Source organism: Cheilinus undulatus, linkage group 12 (genome assembly GCF_018320785.1).
Source record: "Cheilinus undulatus linkage group 12, ASM1832078v1, whole genome shotgun sequence".
Taxonomy (NCBI): Eukaryota; Metazoa; Chordata; class Actinopteri; order Labriformes; family Labridae; genus Cheilinus; species Cheilinus undulatus.
Genome location: NC_054876.1, coordinates 9,460,159 through 9,484,886, shown reverse-complemented (window position 1 = coordinate 9,484,886; position 24,728 = coordinate 9,460,159). Strand labels below are relative to the sequence as shown.

The following is a 24,728-nucleotide window of genomic DNA, read 5'->3' as shown; positions in this document are numbered from 1 at the left end:
ACATTAAGAGTCATTTTCAGTTTTCTGTGTTCATTTCCCAGACTCGAGCTTTCATTAGAGCAGCCACTGAGGGGAGTGAGAGAGAGAGAGAGAGAAGGGGAGGTGATTGGAGGATGTGCTGATGGAGGAAATAAGGCTCTGTAGAGGAAAGCGAAGACATCTGAGGAGGACTGCTGAGATAGAGACGATTTTATTTGAGTTCTATGTACAACAACGTTAAACAGGGGAATCAACAGAGTGGTTTGTTTGCTACAATAGGAGGATGGGTGCGTGCACCGATTTAAAAACTACATGTAAACAGAATGTTAGGAGCAGTGAGAATGCAGAATTAGCATCACAAACAGTCTCCAGTCTTTGCGTGAATCTCTCGGGTTTGTTTCTGTTTATCGTCGGCTCTACATCCTGGTGGACAAACATGTTTCTCATGTTCCTCTGAACTGTATATTCCTGCAGGACTGTAATTTATTCCATCCTGTTTAGTAGAGAGGACTGCTTCGGTTTACACTGCTGCTGGCTGAGAGATTAAAAATGGCGCTGTGTCTGCTGCTGCCCTGCTGTTCCTCGTGTCTCTCACAGACACAGAGGACTTTCTGTTTTACTGCTCCACTAAACTGAAAGTGATGGTTCACTGTCTCAGCGGTCAGACATGAGTAAGATGAACACTTAAAGATTACACTCACATGTTTGACAGCAGAATAAATTCTTTGTGAGAGTTTTGTGTAGTTTTTTTTGTGGCTTTGTATTCTGAGACGTTTGTAATAAATTTCAGAGGGGCTGAGGTGGATAGATTTCATCTTATAATCCACATGAACCCCTTTGATTTTACATGACAGATGCAGTTCACAGTATTTGATTTGCCATTGATGTAAAGCAACAACACAAGAGGAAACACAGAGAACGAAGTGTATAATGTTGTTGAAATAAAGCCTTCAAAATACCATGAGTGTTGACAAGAATCTATTTGTCTCCATATGGTTTGCTCAGGTCAGGGCCAGAGGTATTTAGCTTTCAGACTGTCTGTTCATCCAGGCCGATCTTCTGAACACAATATCTCAAGAACGCTTTGAGGGATTTTCCTTAAAGTTTGCACAAATCACCACTCTGACTCAAGGATAAACTGTTTGGACTTTAGAGGCAAAAGGTTAAAGGTCAAAGTCACTGAGCATCATGTTTATGCCTGCACAAGTTTCCTCCCTGACCACAAGATAGCAAATGATATTTTGGTTGCAAGGTCAAGGTCACTGTAATCTTTAGTCTTTTTAGCCCAGTATTTCAGGAATACTTTGAGGACATTTTGTCAATTTTGGCAAATACCTACACACCAAATTTTTATTTTTGGGTGTTAATAACAGTTTATTACAGTTGTGGAGCCTGCACTCGCTGATTGATAGAAATGTGTCTTTTTGAGGGATGCAGGATCATGGATTTTTGATAAAAACATGTATTTGCATAATCTTCACATGGTTTATAAACTTCTCAATGAGCTCAGAAGACGGCATCCTAAACCATCCTCGAACAGTGTAGAGATAAACCACAGCATAGTCAGCTGAGCAGTGTGTCAGAGGCTGAAACAGTAGTTTTAGCTGTCAAAGTTGACATTGTGCTTTTATTGTGTTTTCCGAGGTATTTTTAAGCCTTTCCAACTTTCTGCACAAGGTTTAGGATAAAGGAGTGAGACTTTGGGAGGGAGGTGGCACTGTCCGTGAGATCCTGACATTGATCATATCAGAAAACTTTTTAAACTAAACATGTCTTTAACCTGCATGCATACTCCTGCATAGAGCTGAACAATGTGCAAAAATGATCTAATTGCAATTTTTTTCCCCAATATTGTGATTGCAATTTAATATGCAATTATTATTAGGTTCCACGTCTTATGTATTTTTTAAAACAAATTTAAGCAATAAATGATTCTATATTATAACCTACATTCAGTCAGGAACCCATGCTCTCAGGGTTGGTCAGCAGCATGCTTTGACTTTACAGTGAATGGATAGCTAGAAACCCCCATATTGACAGACACATTTCTGACCATGTTTATTGAAAACAATGAAATTGTTTCATTAGCAATTAATCCATATTAGCACGAATCTGTATATTAGGGCACAACATGCTTTAAGCTATAAAGGAGGAGGCTGGGGTGAAGGAGGTAAAGCTTTGCCAGCAGCAGCATGGTGCATCAGCATTAATGCAAGCAGGGATCATTGATAAGTACTTCATATTTAAATGAACTGCTGTGTTGACTCTTGAATGTTTGCATAATGTGCATAATATGCCTGCTGCTGCAAAAAAAAAGATAATTTGACACATTTCATGTTGAAGAAATACTGCAACTTCTGCGATTTGTAAATTGCAGCAGGCCATATTGCTATTAAATCTAATTTGTGATTAATTTCCCAGGCCTCCTCCTGCATGATCCTAGTCTACGTCCTCCGTCCTCTGTCATTGTGATTAGCAGACAGTCATGAGTGTTACACATAGCCTACATCACTGCTCTGTGAATTTCCCGACCTCTTTAAAAATAAAATCAAGATTACGTTGAAATATAAAAGGGTCTCTACTTTACTGCAGAACCTGGTGTTTCAGAAATTAATCACATATTGGGTTGTTTAAATTGTGCTTATTTTGTCAGCCAAAGAAGGATAAAGGAACTTCATCCATCCATCCATTTTCTAAACTTGAACTTAATTATTATTTTTTTTAATAAAAGAGGACATCTAAAATCGCAGTTTTAAACTGGTGCAGAAAGTGAATGAATTGGTTCCATAAAGTAGGTCAGAGTGCAGGAAGATAAATGTTTGATGTTTGAATATTCTCGTAGAAGATGATCTAGCCATAAAAAATCATGACAAGGTAATTTTTCCATATCGCCCACCCTTACTCATTAGTCATGATGTTACAACCAGGGTGGCAGTTACCATTCAAGTAGACTCGCTACCTGTAAGTGAAACAGGTCTGTGCTGCTGTAGATGGCAAAAGTTTGTTATCAACCTTGGGCTAAAAAAAGACAACAATTTTTTTGACCTGTGTGAAAAGAACTACATGACCCACAATCCTATAGTGTCACAGGAGCGTCTCTGATTGGTGGAGTTTGCTGTTACCTGCAAAGTTTGATTGTCAGGTACTGTTATTGAAGTTGACTGCCATTTTTCAAGACAAAGATTTTGAGTGGCCAAATTAGGCTGGCACCAGATCAGCCAATAGCAAACTACAGTTGCAGGAGCCAGATTTCAACCAATTTTCTACACAAAATGTAGAATTTTAACACTTTATGTTGAAATGGCAAATTTTGGACTCTAACTGATTAACAGTACTATTTAAAAACCTGTATCCAAAGTTTTTTAGATGGAAAAATTGTCCTGGAGTTTAGCTGTCTTTAATATTTTAACTCATACAGCAGTGGCAGACACTTCTGATGGCACATCCACCAGTAACCTCTTTTTTTATTCCACACCAAATAAACTGTGACACCAGCTGGCATCTCGTTAATCCAGAAAAACGGCACAGACTTTAATTTTCTCGTGTGAATCCAGTGTGTTTCCATAAGTTACAGGGATAAATGACAGACAAAAATAACCAACAATTAAGGAAAATGAAGACCATGGATGTTTGGTTGAAACACAGCAGGAGCTAAAGTGAACATGCAGAGAACAAAAGTAAAAAACAAAGTTAAGAATAGCCCGAAAACTCTTCACACTTACAGGAAGAATAGGTTTTAAAGCAAGTATTTAATTTAGCCCAGGCTTTGGGCTCTTTGTGTGAGGAGAAATTAGCCAACAGTTTGATGAAACCGGCTCTCAACACAGAGTTGTCGCTAAGTTAATCAGACACTTATGCTCAAGTGTTGTTTTGTACCTCTTTATGAGGCTTTGTTAATCTTACCAGAAATATTTTGCATAAGTCACAGCATGTACTTAGCTGAGAAAATTAAACTAAAAACAAAGAGGAGTCAGAAGATGTGAAACAAACTAAAAACAGAGTGTACAAAATCTCCTCGGTGTCAGATAGAATCTGGTTTAATGCTCATTCAGATCCTCCAGGACTCTTTTAAACAACACTCAGAGGAACGAAGCTGGTCAGATTAGATAAAATAAAAATAATGAAATGTGCCAACTTAATCACACAGTGTCGTAGCGCCTCCACCCTCCTCTGCTCCCCTTCCTTTGCGTCCTCTCTGCTGGTGTGTAATAATATATTTAACTTTACTGGACGTCCCCTGGAGGAATTCCTGGTGTTTGGTGAAGCGGAGTCTCTCCAGTGTGATTTCAGACACAGTGGACAGCGGTCATTAATCACTGCTCTGTGATCGAGCCCGTGTGTGTGTTTTCATGTGTTCTGAATGTGTGTTGGACGGGGTTTTATTTTCCTTTTCACGCATGTTCATCAGCAAACAAATCCTATCTGCTGGTGGGGAAGTGATATTAGAAATGCCAGCGGAGTGAGCAGAAGGCCTGTTTTGTTGTTCTTCCTCTCCTATCACTCAGATATGACCTCTGGCGTGTCGCTCTCTCTCTCTGAGACCCCTGATCCACGTCAGGAGGACCAGAAAGTCGATGGCTGTGTAGCCCTCAGGCAACAGTGCCTCACTTTATACTCTTAACAACATCCTGATATTATTGATTTTAGGGCTAAAATGATCTCCAGCTGTCAACGCTTTACTCAGACTTCACAGAGTTGCAATGCAGTGTGGGAGGGTTCATAGTGGGCGTGTGCACACCACAAAAACGCCTTATTGAGAAGTTTGAAAGTATTATGGTAAGGATAAAGAAATGCAAAACGGGCAAAATATTTTCATCTGTAATGATAAAACCCTAGCACTCTTTGACATAGCAGTTAAAGGAGCTTTGTAATCATGACAGAAGCCAGCAGGCTTTTCTTGTTTGAACTTCTGGTTCAAGTTAATTTACATGCCCTGATGATTGTATAGATCACTGTTGTTTTTTCCTCTTTTAAGTAAAGAAAATTTTAACAGTTGTAAACTCTGAATAAACCTGTTAAAATTAAATATATTAACTTCCAAATCCTTGGGTTTGAAGTCATTGAGGTTTTCTCTTCAAATGAATGGACCTGACAAATAAGCATCGGTCATAAATAATGTGTTTTTATAATGCTGTCTATTTCAGTTTGGTTTGATATAGTATGAAATTATTTTCATTTTATATGTCAAAAGTTGACCCAAAATAACTGATTGGTAGCAACCTACTTTTTTGGCACCCTTCTGTCAGGGTACCAAGCATACCTATCTAACCATAATGCCTGGGGCGAGACACAGAGAAGTCTGCTGATTGGTCAAAAGAGTCATCACGTCCCATGTGACAGTGGTAATAATTGGTAAAATTTCAAGGCTGTTTCATTTTTGCAAACAATGTCAGGGTGTAGCATTGTCCCATGAGAGACCTCGTGTTCCTTTTTTTTGAGATTATTGGCAGGCTACACTGTGTCACACTACTTTTATGTCTCTCTATAGCATGGCTGACATGGCTACCGAGTAAAGGACAGCTGGCTTTGGAACCACAACAAGACTAACCTTGCAAAGCAGATGGATTTGTTTCACACATCCATCTGGTAAACCTCTCATAGACAACTTTTGGGAAAGGCCAGAGCCTTTGAAAAAAACTCAGAGGGTGATAGGATGAACGTTCTGTCTGTTACATCTTTACGGGCCAATCAGAGCAACAAAACCCGCAACGTAGTGACTACCAAGATGTGTCGCTACCAAGGAGTACACTACATAGAGCACTGCATAATGTGCGAACCATACACGACTTCTGTCGTTTTTGAAAAAAAAACAACTCACTGCTGTCCTTTGTTCTTCTTTTAATGAGGAAATCATCAAGTTCTGATAGAACTTACACTTTAGCAGCATCCACGCTATTGTCTTCCACCATAAGTGCACCTGCCACTTCTTGCTGCTTGCTTACGTCACGACTCTGCCACGCCCGAAAGTACTGCCCCTCGTCACTGATTGGTCCTGTCACTTTCTAACTGGGCCCAAACTGTTCAGACGGGAGCTTTGCAAGATGGATTTGCCGGTGAGAAACACAGAAATGGGCGAATCCATCTGCTTTGCAAGGTTACAACAAGACCAGATTTAATGTACAAAATCTCAAACCAGTGGTATTGCACCGTGGGGCACAGGTGGCCTTGTAGTTTTGTTGCACCACATTTAAGTAGGTGGCCCAGGTTCAAGTTCGGACTGTGCCTCCTTTCCCACATGTCCCCACCCCAGTCTCTCATCCCTGTTTTCAACTCCATCCACTGTCCTCCTCTCTAAAATAAATGCATAAACAGCCCAAAAATACATATTTGAAAATAAAAAAACATTGGTGCTACACAAAAAACACACCACATCACAGCACATTTACCATCCATATTACCATAGTTTTGATTTTATGCATTAACGATTGCCATCTGCTACTGATGAACTTGATGATTTCTTTCATCCTCTTTCTAATTAAATGCCGTGAGCAGTGCCTTTATGCCTGTTTAGTGGCTTAAAAAAAGAGAGAGAATAGCTTGTTTTCCATTATAAACAAAATAAATTTGATTTCTTAAATTTCAACTAAGTACAACTGCACTTTGAATGTATTTCCATTGAAGGGATTTTTGGGTATGAGCATCGCAATTTTTGTAAAACCTCATCTCGCATGAGTCCACTGCAAGGAAGCTGGATGTTCAAAACCTGTTGTGTGTTGGTACGGTTGGTACGGGGCTGCTTCAGCACCACATGGAACACTGCAGTGTTGATGTGCTCTCAGTCTTGTGATGGGGCTACTCATCAAGCCTTCCCTTACACTCATTTAATAAATGCATGTTACAGTTTTTAGCATGCAGTCTTAAAGATGTGAAGGAATGCTTTCTTATGCAGTGTGTTCAAGCAGGAAGCTACTGACTAGCTGGCTGTTGTTCCTATTCCTCTTGTGTTAAAGGCAGTTAATCTCCAAATGCATGCAAATATGCTGCAATTATCAGCATTAGCAAATGCCATAAAGAAGTTAACTATATGACAACTCTTATTACAGATTTAAAAAATCTGAATGTCTAGAATTTCCTCCTTCGAAAAATACCTAGATTAGTCTTTTTGTTATTCATTCTAAAAATCTAAATGTCTGAAGGGGGTACTTAGACATAAGTCTGTATGTTGTCTCCAGTAAACACCTCAGGACTCTGATTACTCTCTGCTGCTTCACAACATGGTGTGTGGGATAGTGAGACGTTAGGACACATCTATCCAGACAGCAGACACATGGAGGCTCTTATGGTCATGTATACAGGATAGAAATATCCAGGATTTCCATGTTCCATGTAAACATAACAGAATATATTATCAGAACTAGGATAAGACTCAAAACCAGGAGACTGAGCATATAAACACACTCAGGGATGAATCAGAATTATGTCTGAAATCTTTATGCATTAATAGATATGAACATTAAAGTCGAAATTAAAGAAAATAATTAAGGAGAAAATGTTGATAGTTTCTAGTTCTTAGAACATGGGTGTCATCAGAGATGTGTGCCGTTTGAGCAACAATAAGTGAGTAAGATGAGGACTTCAGTAAGAGACTGGTAAATATTTGACTGCTGGCTGAAAGTGCTGTTAGCATGATCTCCTCTGACAGTAGTGTCCGGCGAGGTGCCGGGACTGGGGAAGTGTATGTTTTAGCCGTGTTCCCCCCTCAGCCTCAGGCACCTAAAGGTCACGCTAAGAGGGAGAGAAGAGCCCCGTATCTGCTCTCATGCTGGATTAACTAAAGACCATGACCCACTCTCCAGGAGGCACACACACCTAGAGACGAGACTGGATGTATGGTCTCACCAGATCATTATAAACACTAATCTGTACACCATGTACAGTCTAATAACAGCAAAGGTGGCTATTTTATGCAGCTATTTATTTACAGCTGTGTCGGATCAACAGGTTTGTTTGTACAATCCAACTCAACAGCAGTGTACAGCTTTAGATGTATTCTTTTTTTCAGTTCAAGGCCTCAGCAGCAATTCTATCAATATCAGGAGTCTCTTTTACAGTTAAGACTTGAGATGAAACACAGTTACATGAGAACCCAGATCTGCATTTTTGTAATCTAGAAATCAATCAGTTCTCAGGTACTGATACTGCTGTGATGTGCGTTAAATACCAGTAACAATATTAAATCAAATCACTGGAGCCAGCCAGGAACTATTAAGTACATCAGCATTCTGCATCAATTTAAATGCAGTACATTCACCTGAAGGCTTTGCAGACCTGACAGTGGGATTTTCTGCCATTCTTCTTTGCAAATCCTCTCAAGCTTGTCCGTTGGTGGACAGCTATTTTCAGGTCTCTTCAGAGACGTCCAATAGGGATAGAGTCAGAGCTCTGGCTGGGCCATTCTAGGACAATCACAGAATTGTCCCTTACCTGCCCCTGTGTCGTCCTGGCTGTGTGCTTACGGTCATTGTCATGTTGGTGAACCTTCAGCCTGGTCTAAGGTCCTGAGTGCTGCAGAACAGGTTTTTATTGAGGATATCTCTGTCTCCAAGTCCCTGCTGCTGAGAAACATCCCCAAAACAGGATGCTACCACCCCCATGCTTTAATGTTGGGATTTGGGCAGGTAAAGAGCGATGCCTGGATTCCTCCAGACATGACGTTAAGAACTGAGGCCAAACAGTTCAATCTTGGTTTCATCAGACCAGATGATCTTGTTTCTTAAAGTCTGTGGGTCCTTCAGGGCCTTTTTAAAACTCCAAGTGGGCTTTCATGTCCCCTCTTCCATAAAGCCCAGCTCAGTGGAGGGCTGCAATGATGGATCTCTGGAGCTCAGTCAGAGTGACCATCAGGTTCTTGGTCACTTCTCTTACTAAGGCTCTTTTCCCCCAGTTGGTCAGTTTGGCAGAGCCACCAGCTTTCAGAATAAGCCTTGTTGTGGCATACTTCTTCCATTTGAGAATCATGGAGGCCACTGTCAACCTTGCAAAGCAGATGGATACGCCCGTTTCTGGGTTTCTCATTGGTGAATCCATCTTGCAAAGCTCCCACCTGAACCATTTTGGCCCAGTTAGAAAGTGACAGGACCAATCAGTGACGAGGGGCAGTTCTTTCGGGTGCAGTGGAGTCGTGACGTATGCAAGCAGCAAGAAGTGGCTGGTGCAATTATGGCGGAAGACATTAGTGTGGATGCTGCTAAAGCGCCAGTTTATCAGAACTTGATGACATTTCTTCATTAAAAGAAGAACAAAGGACAGCAGTGATTTTTTTCTTTTCAAAAATGACAAAAATCGTGTACTGACATGTCTACAGTCGCCATGGTTCACAGAGTTTACTCCTTTGCTTGGGGCGCACCTCAGTAGTGGCTGTGTCACATGTTTTATTGCTCTGACTGGCCCGTAAAGATGTTACAAATAGAACGTTCATTCTATCACCCTCCTAGTTTTTTTTCAAAGGCTCTGCCTTTTCCCAAACACTATCTATGAGTGGTTCCCTGGATGGATGTTTGAAACATATGCTTGATTGATTTTTTTTTGTAGCCTTCCCCAGTTCTGTGCCTTGCAACAATCTCTGCAGGAGGTTCCTTTGACCTCATGGCTTGGTTTTTGCTCTAATACGTATTGTCAGCTGTGAGGCCTACTATGGAGAGGTGTGTGCCTTTCCAAATCATGTCCAATCAGTCTGATTTACCACAGGTGGACTCCAATCAAGGTATAGAAACATTTCAGTAACGATCAAGAGAAACAGGAGGTACCTGAGCTAAATATCCAGTGCTGTTGCAAAGTGTCTGAATACTTAGTCATTGTGATATTTCAGTTATTTTATTTTTAATTGTTTTAGTGTTGATTAATGAGAATATAAATAACTTTTTTCTGACTTTAGCATCCGGCTGCAACGTCACAAAATTCAAAATTGGCGTCTGAATACTTTCTGAATGTGCTGTACTTTAAATAACCCCAAAAAATCTCTTCAAGTGCTGGCTAACTCTAGAACAGTTGAAACCAAATGTTTCAAAGTTTTCCAGGTCACGTAAATCTTGGTTTATTTAACTGGATGAAAAAAGTTTGTCTGCTCATGAGCTGAACTGAGCTGAGGTCTGACTCCCAGCCCAGGAGTCCAGCCAACATGGAAATAACAACAAGGAAATGACAGAGGTTCACATTAGTTGATCTAATCATAGCTAGCCGGTTATCAGAGCTCTTTTTTACATGAAATGTGGTACAATCACTCTTTGGAAACTGAGTTTTCATTGTCTTTGTAGTTACATTTCCTTCAGGTAGGAGTAAAATGAAAACAGGTGTTCAGTTCCCCTGACTACAAACCAAAGGACGTGATAACAAGATTTGAACTGCCAACCTTTAGCGTGATGTCACATGAGTAACCGTGTCTTACTCTACAGTCAGTGCTTTGGCCTTTACAAAGGCAGCTTTACTGTAAGGCTTCAGTGTTTATTTCATCTTGTCTCTTTTTACTGTCACATTTGTTCCATCAAAGGTCCAAACTGCACGATTTTTCATAGAATAGCCCTGAATGGTCTATATTTTTCAGAATCTGGGTCACATTTGTCTTATAAGGTGGTGCTGGATCCTGATCTTTGACCATTTAAGACCCACTGATTGAAAAAAAACATCCTTTTCCACAAACTTGTCTCCAGAATCAAATAAAACAGCCCCACATCAAAGACTATAGCTCATTTAAATGAGATGGTGCATTTTATTATTGTTTCTGTTAAAGTAAGAGCTGTTTATTTGTCTGTGACAGGATTTGGCCTTGGCAACAATGGTTGTTGAGTTTTTGTTTTCACAGAGACCAGATGTTTATTTGGTGAGCTAAAGCAGTGAAAATCCTCTCAGAAGAAGACAGATTCTTCTCCTTCCTGTGAAGAAGATTTCAGAGTTTCAGAGAGAGGTTTAGAGCCGGATTAGGTTTAAGTTACTCTAAAGGTTGAGGTGAAGCATTTGAAGATGGAGCGTCGATAAGGATGAAGTTGTGAAGAAGATAACGATAGTTTGCCAAAGTGGATGGACTCAAACTGTGTACCCTCAGAGTCTGATATTAGTCCTGCTGAATTTTTGAAGCTGGTCTCTTGGAGTCCTGCATCCTCAGTGGGGGCTCAGCAAACATAAGCACATAATGACAGGATGGGATGAGTCCAGCCTCAAAATCCTGGCAGTAAAGAAGTTTTTCCCACTCTAGTTGTCAGCATAAACCCCTCTCCACCTGACCCAAACACCCAGGGATTCTCCTGTGGGACTTTCCTTCCATGCAGACAGAAAACCTTCTTTGTTCCTGCTCTGTGGTGGATGGTCAGGCTGTTTGGACACCTCTGCTCCTCTTTGATATTTCAGTTTTAAATGCATGGAGGTGGTGATCACAGACGAAGTGTTCTCAGCCGTCTGAGCATTAGCAGCCGTAAACGCTGCTGGGCTACAGGCGCTATGAGAAGAATTTATTGGTTGTCTCAGAGCAAAAAACCTACAGTTGTCTGAATTCCTCCTCATAACATTCATAAGAACTGCCTCCCCTGTTTAATCCCATCATCATTTATTGACATTTTCACTCAGACAGATCTATAGTGTGAAATAAAGTATGGACTCTTTATACTGCTGCTGTCAGCTTCAATGTGCTTAGCTGGCTTCAAAGTATACATTTGGAGGGTCTTTACACCTCATTCTTGACTCTTGTGGTAACAGATTAAAGGTGTATTTCATGTGTTTCTCTGTAACGCCTTGTTTCTTTTTCTCCTGTCTTTCTCAGATTCCCTTTGTACCCCAGAGGAGAGCGCTTTCATTTTGAATACGGCGTCTACTTACTCAACAAGAACATTGCCCAGGTAAGAAGTGAACACACACAAACAACACATGTTCAGCCTTTTATTTTAATTTAGGCTCAACACTATAGAGTCTCGAGATTTTGAGCAGTTTTTAATTTATATTTCCAATAAGAAATGTGCTGTTTGTGGGCCAAAGGAGTTATAATCGTATAACTTAAATTGCATTGCTTATCTTGATCCCTGCTTTGAGTTAGGCTACTCCCAGTGTCTGCGTCAGATCTACACCAAAGCTACACTGTAGTGACCCACGCTGTTGAAACACTGCAAACTGCTGTGTTGGTTAGTCCATGCTACTCTGTAGTACTCCACCCAAACACTCTGTGAAAATGTTTTTTTTGTGCAAGGTCCTAGTCACCCTCTGGCCACATTTCTTAATTTTCAGGACACCAGGCAACTGAGACTAAGAGTACTGCATTGCATTTGGAGCTTATAAATATTAGTTTTTAGTTTGTTTATTTATTCATCAAGGGCCAGTGTGCAATAACATTGATCATTCATACAAAGTAAATAAAAACATGGTTGCACCAGATTTAGCGAGTCACTAATTCCCATCTGTTGTCCCACTTAAAACTGACACAAAACAGACGTAAAAGTCCCAATAACAAGGGCAGACACCTGACAGGACCACAGCTAACAAGACAAAGTACAAAAGATACACTAGTGATCATTATAGACCATAGCTGTATTGATTAGAATTTTAAAAAATACAGAACCAGGTTTTTACATACCCATCCCTAATCAGCAGCTTTTATTGGACTGCTTCCTCTTTGAGCACAGATGTCTGATGGTAGGATCATGCTGAGATATGTGTGTAGCTCAGTGCACAAGATTGCTTACTTAGGATGCATGGTTACTTTGTCAGAGCTATAAAGTTGTTATTAGTTTAAGGACAACAGTCTGAGCGGCATGGCACAGATTTCTACCACACTGTGACAGGCAGCACTTGTTTTGAGATGAGTTCTCTTTAAATCAGAGCTCTTCATTGGATTCTTCTTCTTCTCAACATAAACACTTCAGGGGAGGGTTGACCCTCTTGACCTCCCTGTGCTTATTAAAGTGCACCTAATGTGTTGACCCGGGTTCCTCCCTCCATTCGTCCCTCGCACATTAAGCTCTGACTTTTAACAATTTACATTCCTTTCCCTGTTTTCCCCCTCGTCCAGGCGGGAATGAAGGGCCTCTCCGCTGAATGAGACCAGGCAATTAGCACAGGCAGGTGGCTGACTTCAAACTGCTAAACTATGGAAGGTTCTAGTTCTTATATCAGACCATAAGCTGCAATATCAAAGTTTCCCACCACAGTCCAGAGTAAGATAATCCATCCTGACAAAGAATTAATATAAACAAAAAGCAGAAATGAGTGTAATTCCTTTTGGTGTCAGATTATAAAATGGCCTGTTTGTTTAATGGGGACAGTTTCCTGTGTTTCAACACAGTAATATTTCTGTAGTGAATTAAAAAATTGAAGCAGTTATTCAAGATCAGAGCTGTAACACACAGTTAGCTAAGTAGACGTAGCTGAGTGGCTGTAAAATTTAATTTTCACACTAATTTCTTCAAGTCAAGTTGAGTTACTCTGATTCAGTGGTGCTCAACATTGGGGTTGGGACCTCATGAGACACTGAGAGGGGGAGTCCAGAAGCCCTAAAAAAAAAAAAAAAAAATTTGAGTTGCTCTATAACACTGATTTTCCAGATTTTCACCTGTTTTAATCACTTTTTCTCACCAATTTTGGCATTTTAGCACATTTTTGCCACTTAAAACCATTTTTGTCCATTTTTAAACCTTTTCCACCATTTTATGCCCATTTATGCCCATTTTAACCAAATTTTGGTATTTGATATGCCCATTTTGGCCAGTTAAATCCAGTTCTGCCAATTTCTGCAGGTTTTTTTGTCTCAGTTAACTCTTTTTTTGCCAGCTTATATCAATTTTTCATCCCATTTCACTAATTTTCCATCAATTTTAGTGCTTTTTAAATCCCTTTAGCACTATTTAAACCCATTTTTGCCACTTCTGCCCTATTTTTTTCTTCTACTTTTAAAATCAAATTTCACCACCTTTTCCACAACTTTTTGCCATTATTAACCCCTTTTAAACATTTTTTTAAACCCATTTTAATTCTGTTTTTAAATTTTTAAGAAGGCTATTTACTGCACAAATGAATAAAAATACATTTGTTTCCTTGATAAGAGTAGTTATTGTTCAGGTTATAAATAAAATATGATTAACACAGCCTAACTTTACAATGAATCATGATTTTGCAGGCCTTTTATGGGCTCCCAGTTTGACTGGACCCCAGAAAGCTCTACCCTTTATCCCCCCTTATAGACAGCCTTGTCTGCACAGGACTATTCTAGATTGTGTTGCTGTGTTCAACCACCTTCAGGTACAGTGGAGGTCCCCGGTCTCTGGCACCTTTATTTTTGGGTCATGGCCTGAAAACATTGAGATCCTCTGGTCTAATAGATAAAGACAGGTTTCACAAATTTGGAATATTCAAGACTTTTATTTAACATTTTTCTTTGGGATAAACTCAGGAAAACATCTGACAGAGAACCAGAAAAGAGACAGACAGAAAAGTGTGCATTGGGTGGTGGTTAAGGTTAGGGTCCTAAAAACAGCTAATTTAGATATTGAAGTGTATATTCTGAGTCATTTATCCTTTTGACAACATACTTAATCAGCTTTATTTAATGCAACAGACGTACAAACACAGAAATGTGCATGACATCATGCAGCATGATCTGTTTCACATGGAGAACATTTTGTGCTCCTTCATCTCCATGCACATTTCTGCCGTTAAACTTACATAACCCCCAGCCATGATCTTTTTTTATCAAAGGCTCTCGTGCTTAGTGAGAGCTCTGCTTGATGTATCTCAGACATGTGGTGCCATCACATGTTGCACTGCATGCTCACTGTCACTCAAAGTTAAAATTACACAACAGATAGAAGGCACTTGTAAGCATCTCGAGGAGGAATCTTTCCTCGTTTCAGTCTGGCCATGATAATTCTGCATTTGTGGTTCAGAAATCATGCAGACATGCTGGTGAAGATCTATCGTCTTATATTAAGGAGAGTAATATTCTGCAACAGCCAAAGTTAAAATCATCATTAACATAGATGCTTGTAGAAAAATCCCTGGGGTTCAGGGTTTCTGCATGTTGGTCTTCAAAGGAATGTGGTCCACTACAGATGAACGAGATCCAGACAGGGGTACGTTTCCACCTGCATTGATGAAACAAATGCAGAAAATTCAAACTTGAGGTTTAAAAAAAACAGATGTGGAGCATCAGCTGTAACACAGGTGGATGAATGTGAGGAGTGCATGACGACTTTTTAAGAGCATTGAGTGGAAAGATAAATTGATGAGTGACAGCTAACCTTTCGTTATTTTTTTGATTATCATCATGTTGCACATGTTTCTATAAATCTCAGTGGCTGATCAGTGTGTGGGAAAAAGACTTTAAACCCTTGAATGTAGAGCATGGAATGAGACAAACTGTTGATAGTTCTGGGTGTTGGGTGTGTGTCACATACATGTATGTACATAAGCTATGGAAATTTGTGTAGGACTTAATTGGCACAGTGTTGAAAATTACCCAAGGTTTAACCAAGAAACTCTCTGGTTTCTTTAAGCATTGACTTTTAAACTAAGTTTTTTAATTATCAAATTCATTTTAAAAGTATTTTTTTATCAATAAAGAAAAAGAATTGGGTTCCTGATCTGGTTTGCCAAGTCCTTGCAGCATACCTTGGATGTGAGCCCACCTTGAAGCCGGCCCTTCTTTTTCTCATTTTCATGAAAGGCTACATCCTCGGCCTTTAACAGCTCGGTAGAGCATCACTATTTTTACAGGATGAAATTTCAGCTTTCTACAAAGCCCAGTCTTATGCGTTCCATGTGTGTGTGACTACATCCACGTTAAGGATGAGTTATCAGGCTGACTCTAAAACAATATAACGATGCCACATGGGTAGTCCAGCTCCATATGATAGTGATAAACGGTCTTTGTCTCAGAAGTGAAGAAGTGGTAAACATGTCCGGGTTGATAAAATTAAACCCACTGCAAACACTGCTTCAACTGCTCACTGTATTAGGATGTTAACTCCTGAGAGGCTGATCTCATAGTTTATTAAATTTTGATACCACATGTGTTAAAATTTGGCAGTAAAGGCGGAAGAAAACATAGAACATCACAACTCTCATGCTTCTTTTCACTTCTGTCCTTCGTATAATCGTAGTTAATTTATTGGGGCTTTTGCAGGAATTGTTTTCCTTATAGATTCCAAACGCTGAGCCTAAACTTTGAAATGATGATATGATTTCAACAACAGGCAGCATTTTAGCCCCAGCAGACACTTCCTCGTTTGAGGTTTTTGCCTTTTTCCTCTTCGGTACTTAATGGCCGTCTTTGGTCTAGCCAGGCTGCCAGCATACAGCCCATTTGATGTCTGGCTCTGTGATACAAAGCAGAGGTCTACTTTCACAGCAAACCCAGCTGACTGTCTGATTGGCTGCTTTTCTGACTGACTTGAGCCTGGGTGGGAGACTCAGAGTGTCCATCTCTTATTGAACTGCTGCATGGCTGTGTTTGAAAGCGATACAGGGACGCTAGCGAAGGATCAGGGCCACAGCGGGTCGACGCCGCTTTGATGTGTCAGGAGGAGAGGTTTGTTTTTATTAGGCCTCGTGTCATGAGGCCAGGGGCGGAGGTAGAGAGGCAGCACTGAGCTCTCTGGATGGCAGGTGGTAACACTCCAATAATGCCTCTTTAGGTTATTTTCTTTGACAAAGAGACGTTAAAGCTACTGGAAACCCAAATCCACAAAAGCTTTCAGTCTCTGTATTACAGGCTCTGATGGATGTTGTCTAAAAGCTTCTACAAGTGTTGGATACTACTTTCAAACCTAATCTGAAAATATATCTATAATCATTTCTAATATTAGGTTTGAACTGCATGTGGTTTTGCAGAGATATTTATTACATACTTAAGACTGTGGGCCAGTTTTAGAAAAAGCCACAGCGTAGTTTTTCAGCTATTCAACAACAGTGTCGGTTTCATAAAAGGCCAAGTATTGACAGCCACAAACTGCCAAATGCTAACTATAGCACATAGTCTGGCTAAAACATTATCATAGTCTCAGTGGTGCTATTTATTGGTTGCTGACAAGGCATTTTATGGCAGAATGATGGTTGCCGCCATGTTGGAAATGCTATTTCAGGCAACAACGTGGCTAAAACTTCAATGTCAGACAGGCTAAGAGCCTCCTACAAACAGGTACAGTGTGCTTCCACTGAGTCATATCAGCCACTCCCAGAATGATGCTATAAGCTAAAATATACCATCAAATTTGTTGTATAATATAATAACTTAATACTAAGTTGGCCATGTACTATACACCACAAGGACCAATGAACCAGTATAGAATGCTGAGACATCACAAGTGTGCAGCTAGTACTGTCACATGCTGCAAGAGTCCTAACATGGCTGAAAATGAATCCTACCCGTTGTGTACAACAGTGCTCAGAACGTGCTGCAATGTATTTGACGCATACCAGGCCAACAGGAAGTGGTACCACTTTTAACAGCTCTTCTCCCTTGTCAGGTCATAACCATACATTTAATAAAAATGAAAATGCTGTTAAGTAAATGAACCCCTGTGGAGAGCTGGTTTGACTGAAAATACTCCTCACTTGAAGACAATGAGTAACAAGCGTTTGGCAGTGCAGCAGGGAGACGGGGGCTTTGGGTTAGTCTCAACAATCACAGACCAAGTAATCATCTTTTTGGTTAAATGTACAAACTCCATAGTGCAAAATAGACTGTTTGCAATCCTGTGATGTCCGCTGAGGGTCAAAAGGGGGGGAAACAACCATTAGGAATGAACAGGAACCGAGGAAAGTTAGAACTTTAAAGCTCTGAATGGACCTCTACGCTGCAATTATCATTATAAAATTTCTGCGCACGTTGAGCATGATCCCTGCACTTCACAAAAATGTTTTTTTCAACAGTTTCTCTGATTTAGCTGGCTAAAGGTGATCAGTACCACAAATTACTCAGCTCTACAGGCATCCCAGCGTCTAGTGTAATCTCACCAGATAAGGGGAGAAAGAGTCTTGAGGAGTCTTTTACTGAGCCAAGAGGCTTGCTGCGCCCCTTTAACATAAAAAAAGCCTCATTTTGTCACAAACACGATGTACTATCAACTAAATGAACCTTGTGGATTAAGCGACTGAGTGATGATGAGCTATAACCTGACACGCCAGATGGATTTGTTTCACACATCCATCTGGGAAAGCTTCAATAGGAAACGTTTGAGAAAAGGCAGAGGCTTTGAAAAACCTCGGAGGGTGATTGGATGAACGTTCTGTCTGTCACATCTCTATGGGCCAATCAGAGCAACAAAACACGTGACGTAGCAGCTACCGAGCTGCGCATGCGCAGCTACAGAGAATAACGCGAAACATGGAAACTACAGACATGTAAGTACTCAACTTTTGTCGTTTTTGAAAAGAAAACAACACTCACTGCTGTTCTTTGTTCTTCTTTTAACGAAGAATTGTGGTCAAGTTCTGATAAAACTTACGCTTTAGGAGCATCCACGCCAATGTCTTCTGCCATATTTGCACCAGCCTCTTGCTGCTGCTTGTCACGACTCCCCCATGCCTAAAAGTGCTGCTCCTCGTCACTGATTGGTTTTGTCACGTTCTAACCGGGCCCAAACGGTTCAGAAGGGAGCTTAACACGATGGATTCGCTAGTGAGAAACAAGGAAATGGGTGTATCCATCTGCTTTGCAAGGTTAGATGAGCTATGAAACGGCTCTTTAATGTGAGCCACTGTATCTAGCTCCTGTTTGAGTGCCAGTTTCCTTTCCTCCATCCTTTGATATTAATTAACATTTAAACCGGCACCAAATAAAGAGTTTTTTAGGAGCCAAACAACCAGCTCTTCTGAGCTGAGCCAAATGATCTTGATCTCTTAAAAGAGACAGATTTTCTGTCACAATGAGCGAGACTGGACTGACATCAGCTGAGGAAACACAGGTAAAAACTGAGTTTAATGAGCTAAACTGTGATAAAATGGCACTGACCTAAACTGGACCGCTTTTTGATAACCGTGCTACAATGGTGATGGTAGAGGGATTAGTGATAAATTACCTTCATGCTGCAATCATACTGCCTAATGTTTTGCATTATCATGATGATGAAAATACAGAAAAAAAAGAGAATTAACAGTGTTGTCTCTCTGGACAATATGGAGACAGATTTATTACACGGCAGTTCATAAAATATCACTTTAAACTGAGTCACCATGAGAGTTATTGCTATGAAAATGTTGCCTTGTCTTCCCCAGATGCAGCAATGGGAAGCAGTGGGGTGGGGCATGCACCATGCCATGCCCGGATCGGGAATCAATCATGTGACCATTGTATTTAGGACTGTAGTCTCTGCATATTGGTGACTGCTCCAACTGAGCTAAACCAGTGCCATTTTCACCATTTTAAGCCAAATTTCTCAAGGTATTACGATAAAACTGGGGAATATCTGTTCTCAAAAATCCATTTTCTCCTGTTCCTTTTAATTCCTTGTGCAATCAGTGAAAATGTTGCAAAATATTCCATTCCTAGGTGAGAGGAAACTTTGCATTTCTGTTAAAATACATTCTTTGTCTTTGGTCCCGGTTGAACTGAATACTTAAGAATGATTTACTAAGAGCTTAATTTTCTCTCAGCTTAGTTGTTAAGTGAATGGCATCTGGCTGCTGCTTTGCTTTGAATTAACTGGCCACAGGTATGTAACTGGCTTGATGTGCCCATCCACAGGGGTGCACCAGTGTTAAATCTGCCGTTCCTCCATTCACAGAGACAAATTAGCCGAGTTAGTGCAGCTGACTCTAAAGGAAAACCAGCAGCCTTGTGTCTGGAGGCATGCCACGTGTTGCATTAGCTTATTTTCTGTGTTATCCACGAGTGGACGTTGTTGTGAAACAGGCATGTGGGGATGATTAGATGACAACTAATGCTACACAAAATCTCTATTGGTTTTCAAGGAAGAAGGGGGGTCGGCCAAACATTAGTTCCTGGTCACTAAACTTGGTGTATCATGTTTTGTCGGCCCCAGGCACAGGAAACCTAGTATTGGGAATTAAAACAGCTAATCTGTTGTGGCCCAGCCAGGTCACCTCTGGGTTCACCTTCTTTTCTGTCAACTGGAGAAAGTCGACGGCCTTCCAAGTTTCTGGACAGCTTAACGACATGAGCTGCAGGCAGAGTGCCATTCTAGTGGTTGGGATCATACGTCAGAGCGCCTGTGGCCATTAAAAGTGGCAACTGTGGCTCCATAAAACACGACTATGACTCATGGGGGAACCTACTGTGTTTTTGTGGTTAGTGGAGGTGGCAGCAAGTGGAACAGGAGCTGGCTGGCTGGAGGTAATCTTGGTGAGGCTATTTTTGAGAGCTTGTAGGTGCTCTATGAAGGGTAGCTTCGGCTGGAAAATGATAATGAACTGGAGTCAGTGTGGTTTTCATGGGGGACCATTTGTGCACTCAAGGTAGATAATGAGGGCAGTTAGTTTATGAATCACTCAGTTTTATCAGAAAGTCTGAATGAACACTTTCAACCTAAGGAGGCAGATCCACGCTGGCAGTCATTTCTCTGAGTCAGTGAAGCTAAAATGGATCTGCCTGTGTGGGTACTAAACCAGAGCTAAACCAAAGCTTGATGATTAACTAGTCACTGGGTTTGCCGCATTTAAGAGGTTGCCACCAGTGGAGTTTGCATCCGAAGGTGTTACAGTAGACTGTTGAAGGAAGTCCCTCCAAAAGCAGCCTTGTAACCCCGTCCAACAGAGGATCCATCTGTGGAATCATCCAAGTCCAAATGTATCCCTGGATAAGTAGTGCATCCATTTTTCCCATTTGTTGTAAACTTTTATCTGTAATCAGTCTGACATACAGCGCGCTACTGTATAGTAAGCATGATTTAATATTAAGGCTGTCAAAAGATACGTGAACGTAAACTTAACCACCGAAAAAGAACTTGTTATGGATTGAAAAGGAAAGAAAGACAACAAAATGGTTAGTGTCTAATAAATCATGCTGCAGATGACTTCTGACTTGTCCCCTTAGCTTTCTGAATTTTATTAAACTTACTGGCACAGACAAGGTAGCATGAGACATACGTCCTGGTCCTAACATTTTCTTGATTTGATTTTCAATCCCTTTACATGTTATAAATCAGCTTTGAGACCATGTCTCATACCCCTGATACGTGTGTTTCATGTGAGAATTAAGAGAATCGAGGTCTTGCCTAATTTTTTAGCGCACCGCAAGCAGCTATTGGTCCAAATGCACAGGAAAATGGAAACAGAGAGCCACATTTATGTTGTTGTGGAAAATTTGGACATCCACATAGGTAGAATATGTTTGCCGTCTGTTTCTTGGCAGTCGGCTTTAGGCCACAATTAAAATACATCTCTTTAATAAAGTTGTTCTCCAAACTTCTATCAGTGAAGCTTTCTGTTTCCAGTACAGTATGTCACAAGAACATGCAAGGAGCACGCAAAACTTGCCATCTTTCTGAAACAGCCGTTATTTTACATCACTGGGCTGCAGGTAGACACTCTTGTGGTTTCAACCAAGTGACTCAAAAAATGTAAGTATTTTGACTTTTATATTTTGACCCATTCCCCATCTGTTAACATGGAGGAGGTGGGTTCATGACCTAAACTGCAGCCAGCCAGGAGGGGGAGGGCTAAATCTTTTGGTCTTTACATCACCTGTTGCTCCATCCATCTTGGCACACAGTTTATGGGATGACAAAAATATTGGGATTGCATACACACAAGGTTTGAGCTGCTGGGTGGGCTAAACCTCAGGCATGGGGAAGGCGCTTCATCATTTCCAGGGAGCTCAGATTTTAGCCTCCCCTCCATCATGGAAGGAGTTACCAACACACCTTTTTGTAACCTTCCTTCGGCGGTTTTCTTGGCCGTCTGACTGGTCAAAGACCCTAGGTTGTACCCAGAACATGCCAGAGGTATAACCTCACTCATCAGACCTGAGAATACTTCTGGGTATCCTAGACAGTGATGGAAAAATTTTACTGACAGGCAAAGTCCAGGCCTTCTTGTTTAGCCTGCTACTGAAGAAAATAAATACATGAATGGATGGACAGCCTGCTGACCACTCCTCGTTAGTCGGTCCTTTACACCCACAGTAAGTAAAGAACACAGAATGGTCTAGAGGCAAACATCCTGCCTTTAAAAACATACATGGTTACACTGATCAGGGGCCAGGTTCTGATTCAGAGAGTGTTCTTGATTACACGGTTCACTATAATCCACAGTCCATTGCAAATTGTAAAAATATTGTTTCACTCATTTTAACCATATAAGAAGGCCTTGTTGGTTTGGATTCTCTACAACAAGAGAAATTTTTCTTTTCCTCCACTGACACCACCAAAACCAAATTTAAACATGAGTGTAATTATGAAAATGAGCTGTCTGGAAAGCAGTCTCTGTTTGCTGTCTGAAAAAAAAAAGGATATGGAAATGTACTGTATATGTTATTCAGTTTGTTTACAGCAAGTAAACCCATTCACCTCCTCTTCTGTCCACTGCTGGGGTCTTTTATCACCTGTTTATTTGTTGTTAATTTTACTTTTTCAAAAGTAGAAGCCACCTCCTTCTCTCTGCTCCTCTGTGATAAAGCTGGTGACCTAAGTCCAAAGAGATAGACTTGGCATGGCCCTCTGCGGTTCATGTAATTGTGCTTGGATAAAAATCATAAAACTCAGGCCAAAACATGCAAAAAGTGAACATTATACTGCTCTCTTATACCTCATAAGTCCTGTCTGCCTCCCATCAAGTTGTCAAGACTGTTAAAGATCACCAGTGAAAACTATCTCCACCTATTACTTAATTTCTTTCCCTCTTTAATGTGGATGTTAGAGATGAGCCAAAGTCTGAAACAAGTTTTTTAGATATATTTGACACTGTACAGTGAAATAATAAGCAGACCTCTGTTGGACATGCACTCAGCTTTTTCCATAGTTGACATTCCTGTGTGAATTTGTGTTTTTAAATCTCTGTTGGTCCACATTGTTGAGATTTGGAACCAGCTGTAAACAGGAAGTTATTATGTGATGGTCAAATCTGGGATACAAAAGTCTGTTTCATTTTTTAATGTAAGATATGTTAACCTTTTGATGCATACAACCATATTTTTGTATGTTTTAAACATGTTTTTCTAACAATAATAATTTGAAAAATAATTTAAAAAAGACCAAAGCATGAATGGGTACAGACATTACAGAATAGTTTTAAGTGCTTATGCTGTAATGGCAGTTATGAAATACATAGTATGGTGCAGTAAACAAAAAGGCCAGTGGGAGGCAGTAGATGGTAAACTGCATGATGGAGAACACTAGGGCTGGGCGGTAGGGCCAAAAAAACTCTCCATTTTCTCCTCACCAAAATCAGCTTTGATTTGAATCAGCTTCTCTTTCTGCTTAAAAAACAAAACAAATTAAAAAACCAACTCCAAAAATGTTTTCCTTTTTTTTTATTTTATTATTTTTTTTATCATTAACATTAAACAAAAGTTAACTGAATTTTCTTTTGCATTTTTGTTATAGGATGAGCGTTAATTGCACTGAAAGTTTCTGTCTGCTTAAGGAACAGACTGTAACTATTGCTGATGTCTCTCCACTGATAAAAAATGTTTTTAGTTGTAAGAAGTGGCCAGTCAAAGTCAATGTAAGGAGGTACACACTTCTCTCATGGTGCAAAAGCAGTAACCTATCAGAAAGATGAACCAAGGAATCCCAGCAGGGATTTCTGTACAACAGGCAAAATCTCAACTCACCTGAACACATCTAAACCAAACGGCAACATCTGGTCCTGAAAACATGAATCCAGTGCGGAAGTGCAAAACATTGCAATAATGCGAATGTCCACTTGAGACTGTCGGCAGGAACTCTGGAAGTCCCATCTGGACACCTGTTAAACAGCTGGTTTTTACACTAGAAATACACCGTATTCCCCATTATTATGCAAATGACATTTTTCTCTTATTTTCCTAAATATTAATGCAAATGACAGTCGGAATATTTTTCATGTCATCAGCTGTTTGAGCACAATTCATATGTTTTTGAACAAACTTCATAATGATAACCATTATTTTTTTTTAAATAAAAACCTCAAAATGCATTGTTCCACATTATTAAGCAGGCCACAGGTTTCAGCAATATGGGAAAGAAAAAGGATCTCTCTGCTGCCAAAAAGTGTCAAATGGTGTAATGCCTAGGACAAGGAATGAAAACATTCTATATTTCATGAAAAATTATTCGTGATCATCGTACTGTGAAGACATTTGTGGCTGATTAAGACGGGTTCCTGCAGATAAAGGCATATTGAGGAAGGTTTCTGCCAGATGAATTTGTCGGATTAAGAGAGCAGCTGCTAAAATGCCATTACAAAGCAGCAAACAGGTATTTGAAGCTGCTGGTGCCCCTGGATTCCCACCAACCTCAAGGTGTAGGATCCTCCAGAGGCTTGCAGTCCTGTATAAACCTACTACCCCCAACCAGTGCTCACAAGCAGAAACGGCTGCAGTGGGCCCAGAAATACATGAAGACTCATTTTCAAACAGTCTTGTTGACTGATGAGCGCTGTGTAACCCTGGATGGTCCGGATGGAGGAGTAGTGGATGGTTGGTGGCTGGCCACCATGTCCCAACAACGCTGTGATGTCAGCAAGGAGGTGGCGGAGTGATGTTCTGGGCTGGATTTATGAGGAGAGAGCTGATAGGCCCTTTAGGGTTCCTGAAGGTGAAAATGACCTCAGCAAAGTATATAGAGTTTCTGACTGACCACTTTCTTCCATGGCGCAAAAAGAAGAACATTGCCTTC

The 24,728-nt window shown here is 40.5% G+C and overlaps 1 protein-coding gene across 1 annotated transcript in view; it reads left to right on the top strand.

Moving 5' to 3' along the window:
- The window catches only part of uvrag (UV radiation resistance associated gene), a 198,115-nt gene that overhangs the window by 108,332 nt on the left and 65,055 nt on the right, over positions 1 to 24,728 (top strand). The window contains exon 13 of the mRNA XM_041801333.1: positions 11,729 to 11,804. Within this exon, the coding sequence (XP_041657267.1) occupies positions 11,729 to 11,804 (76 nt within the window). The remainder of the gene's footprint in view (positions 1 to 11,728; positions 11,805 to 24,728) is intronic.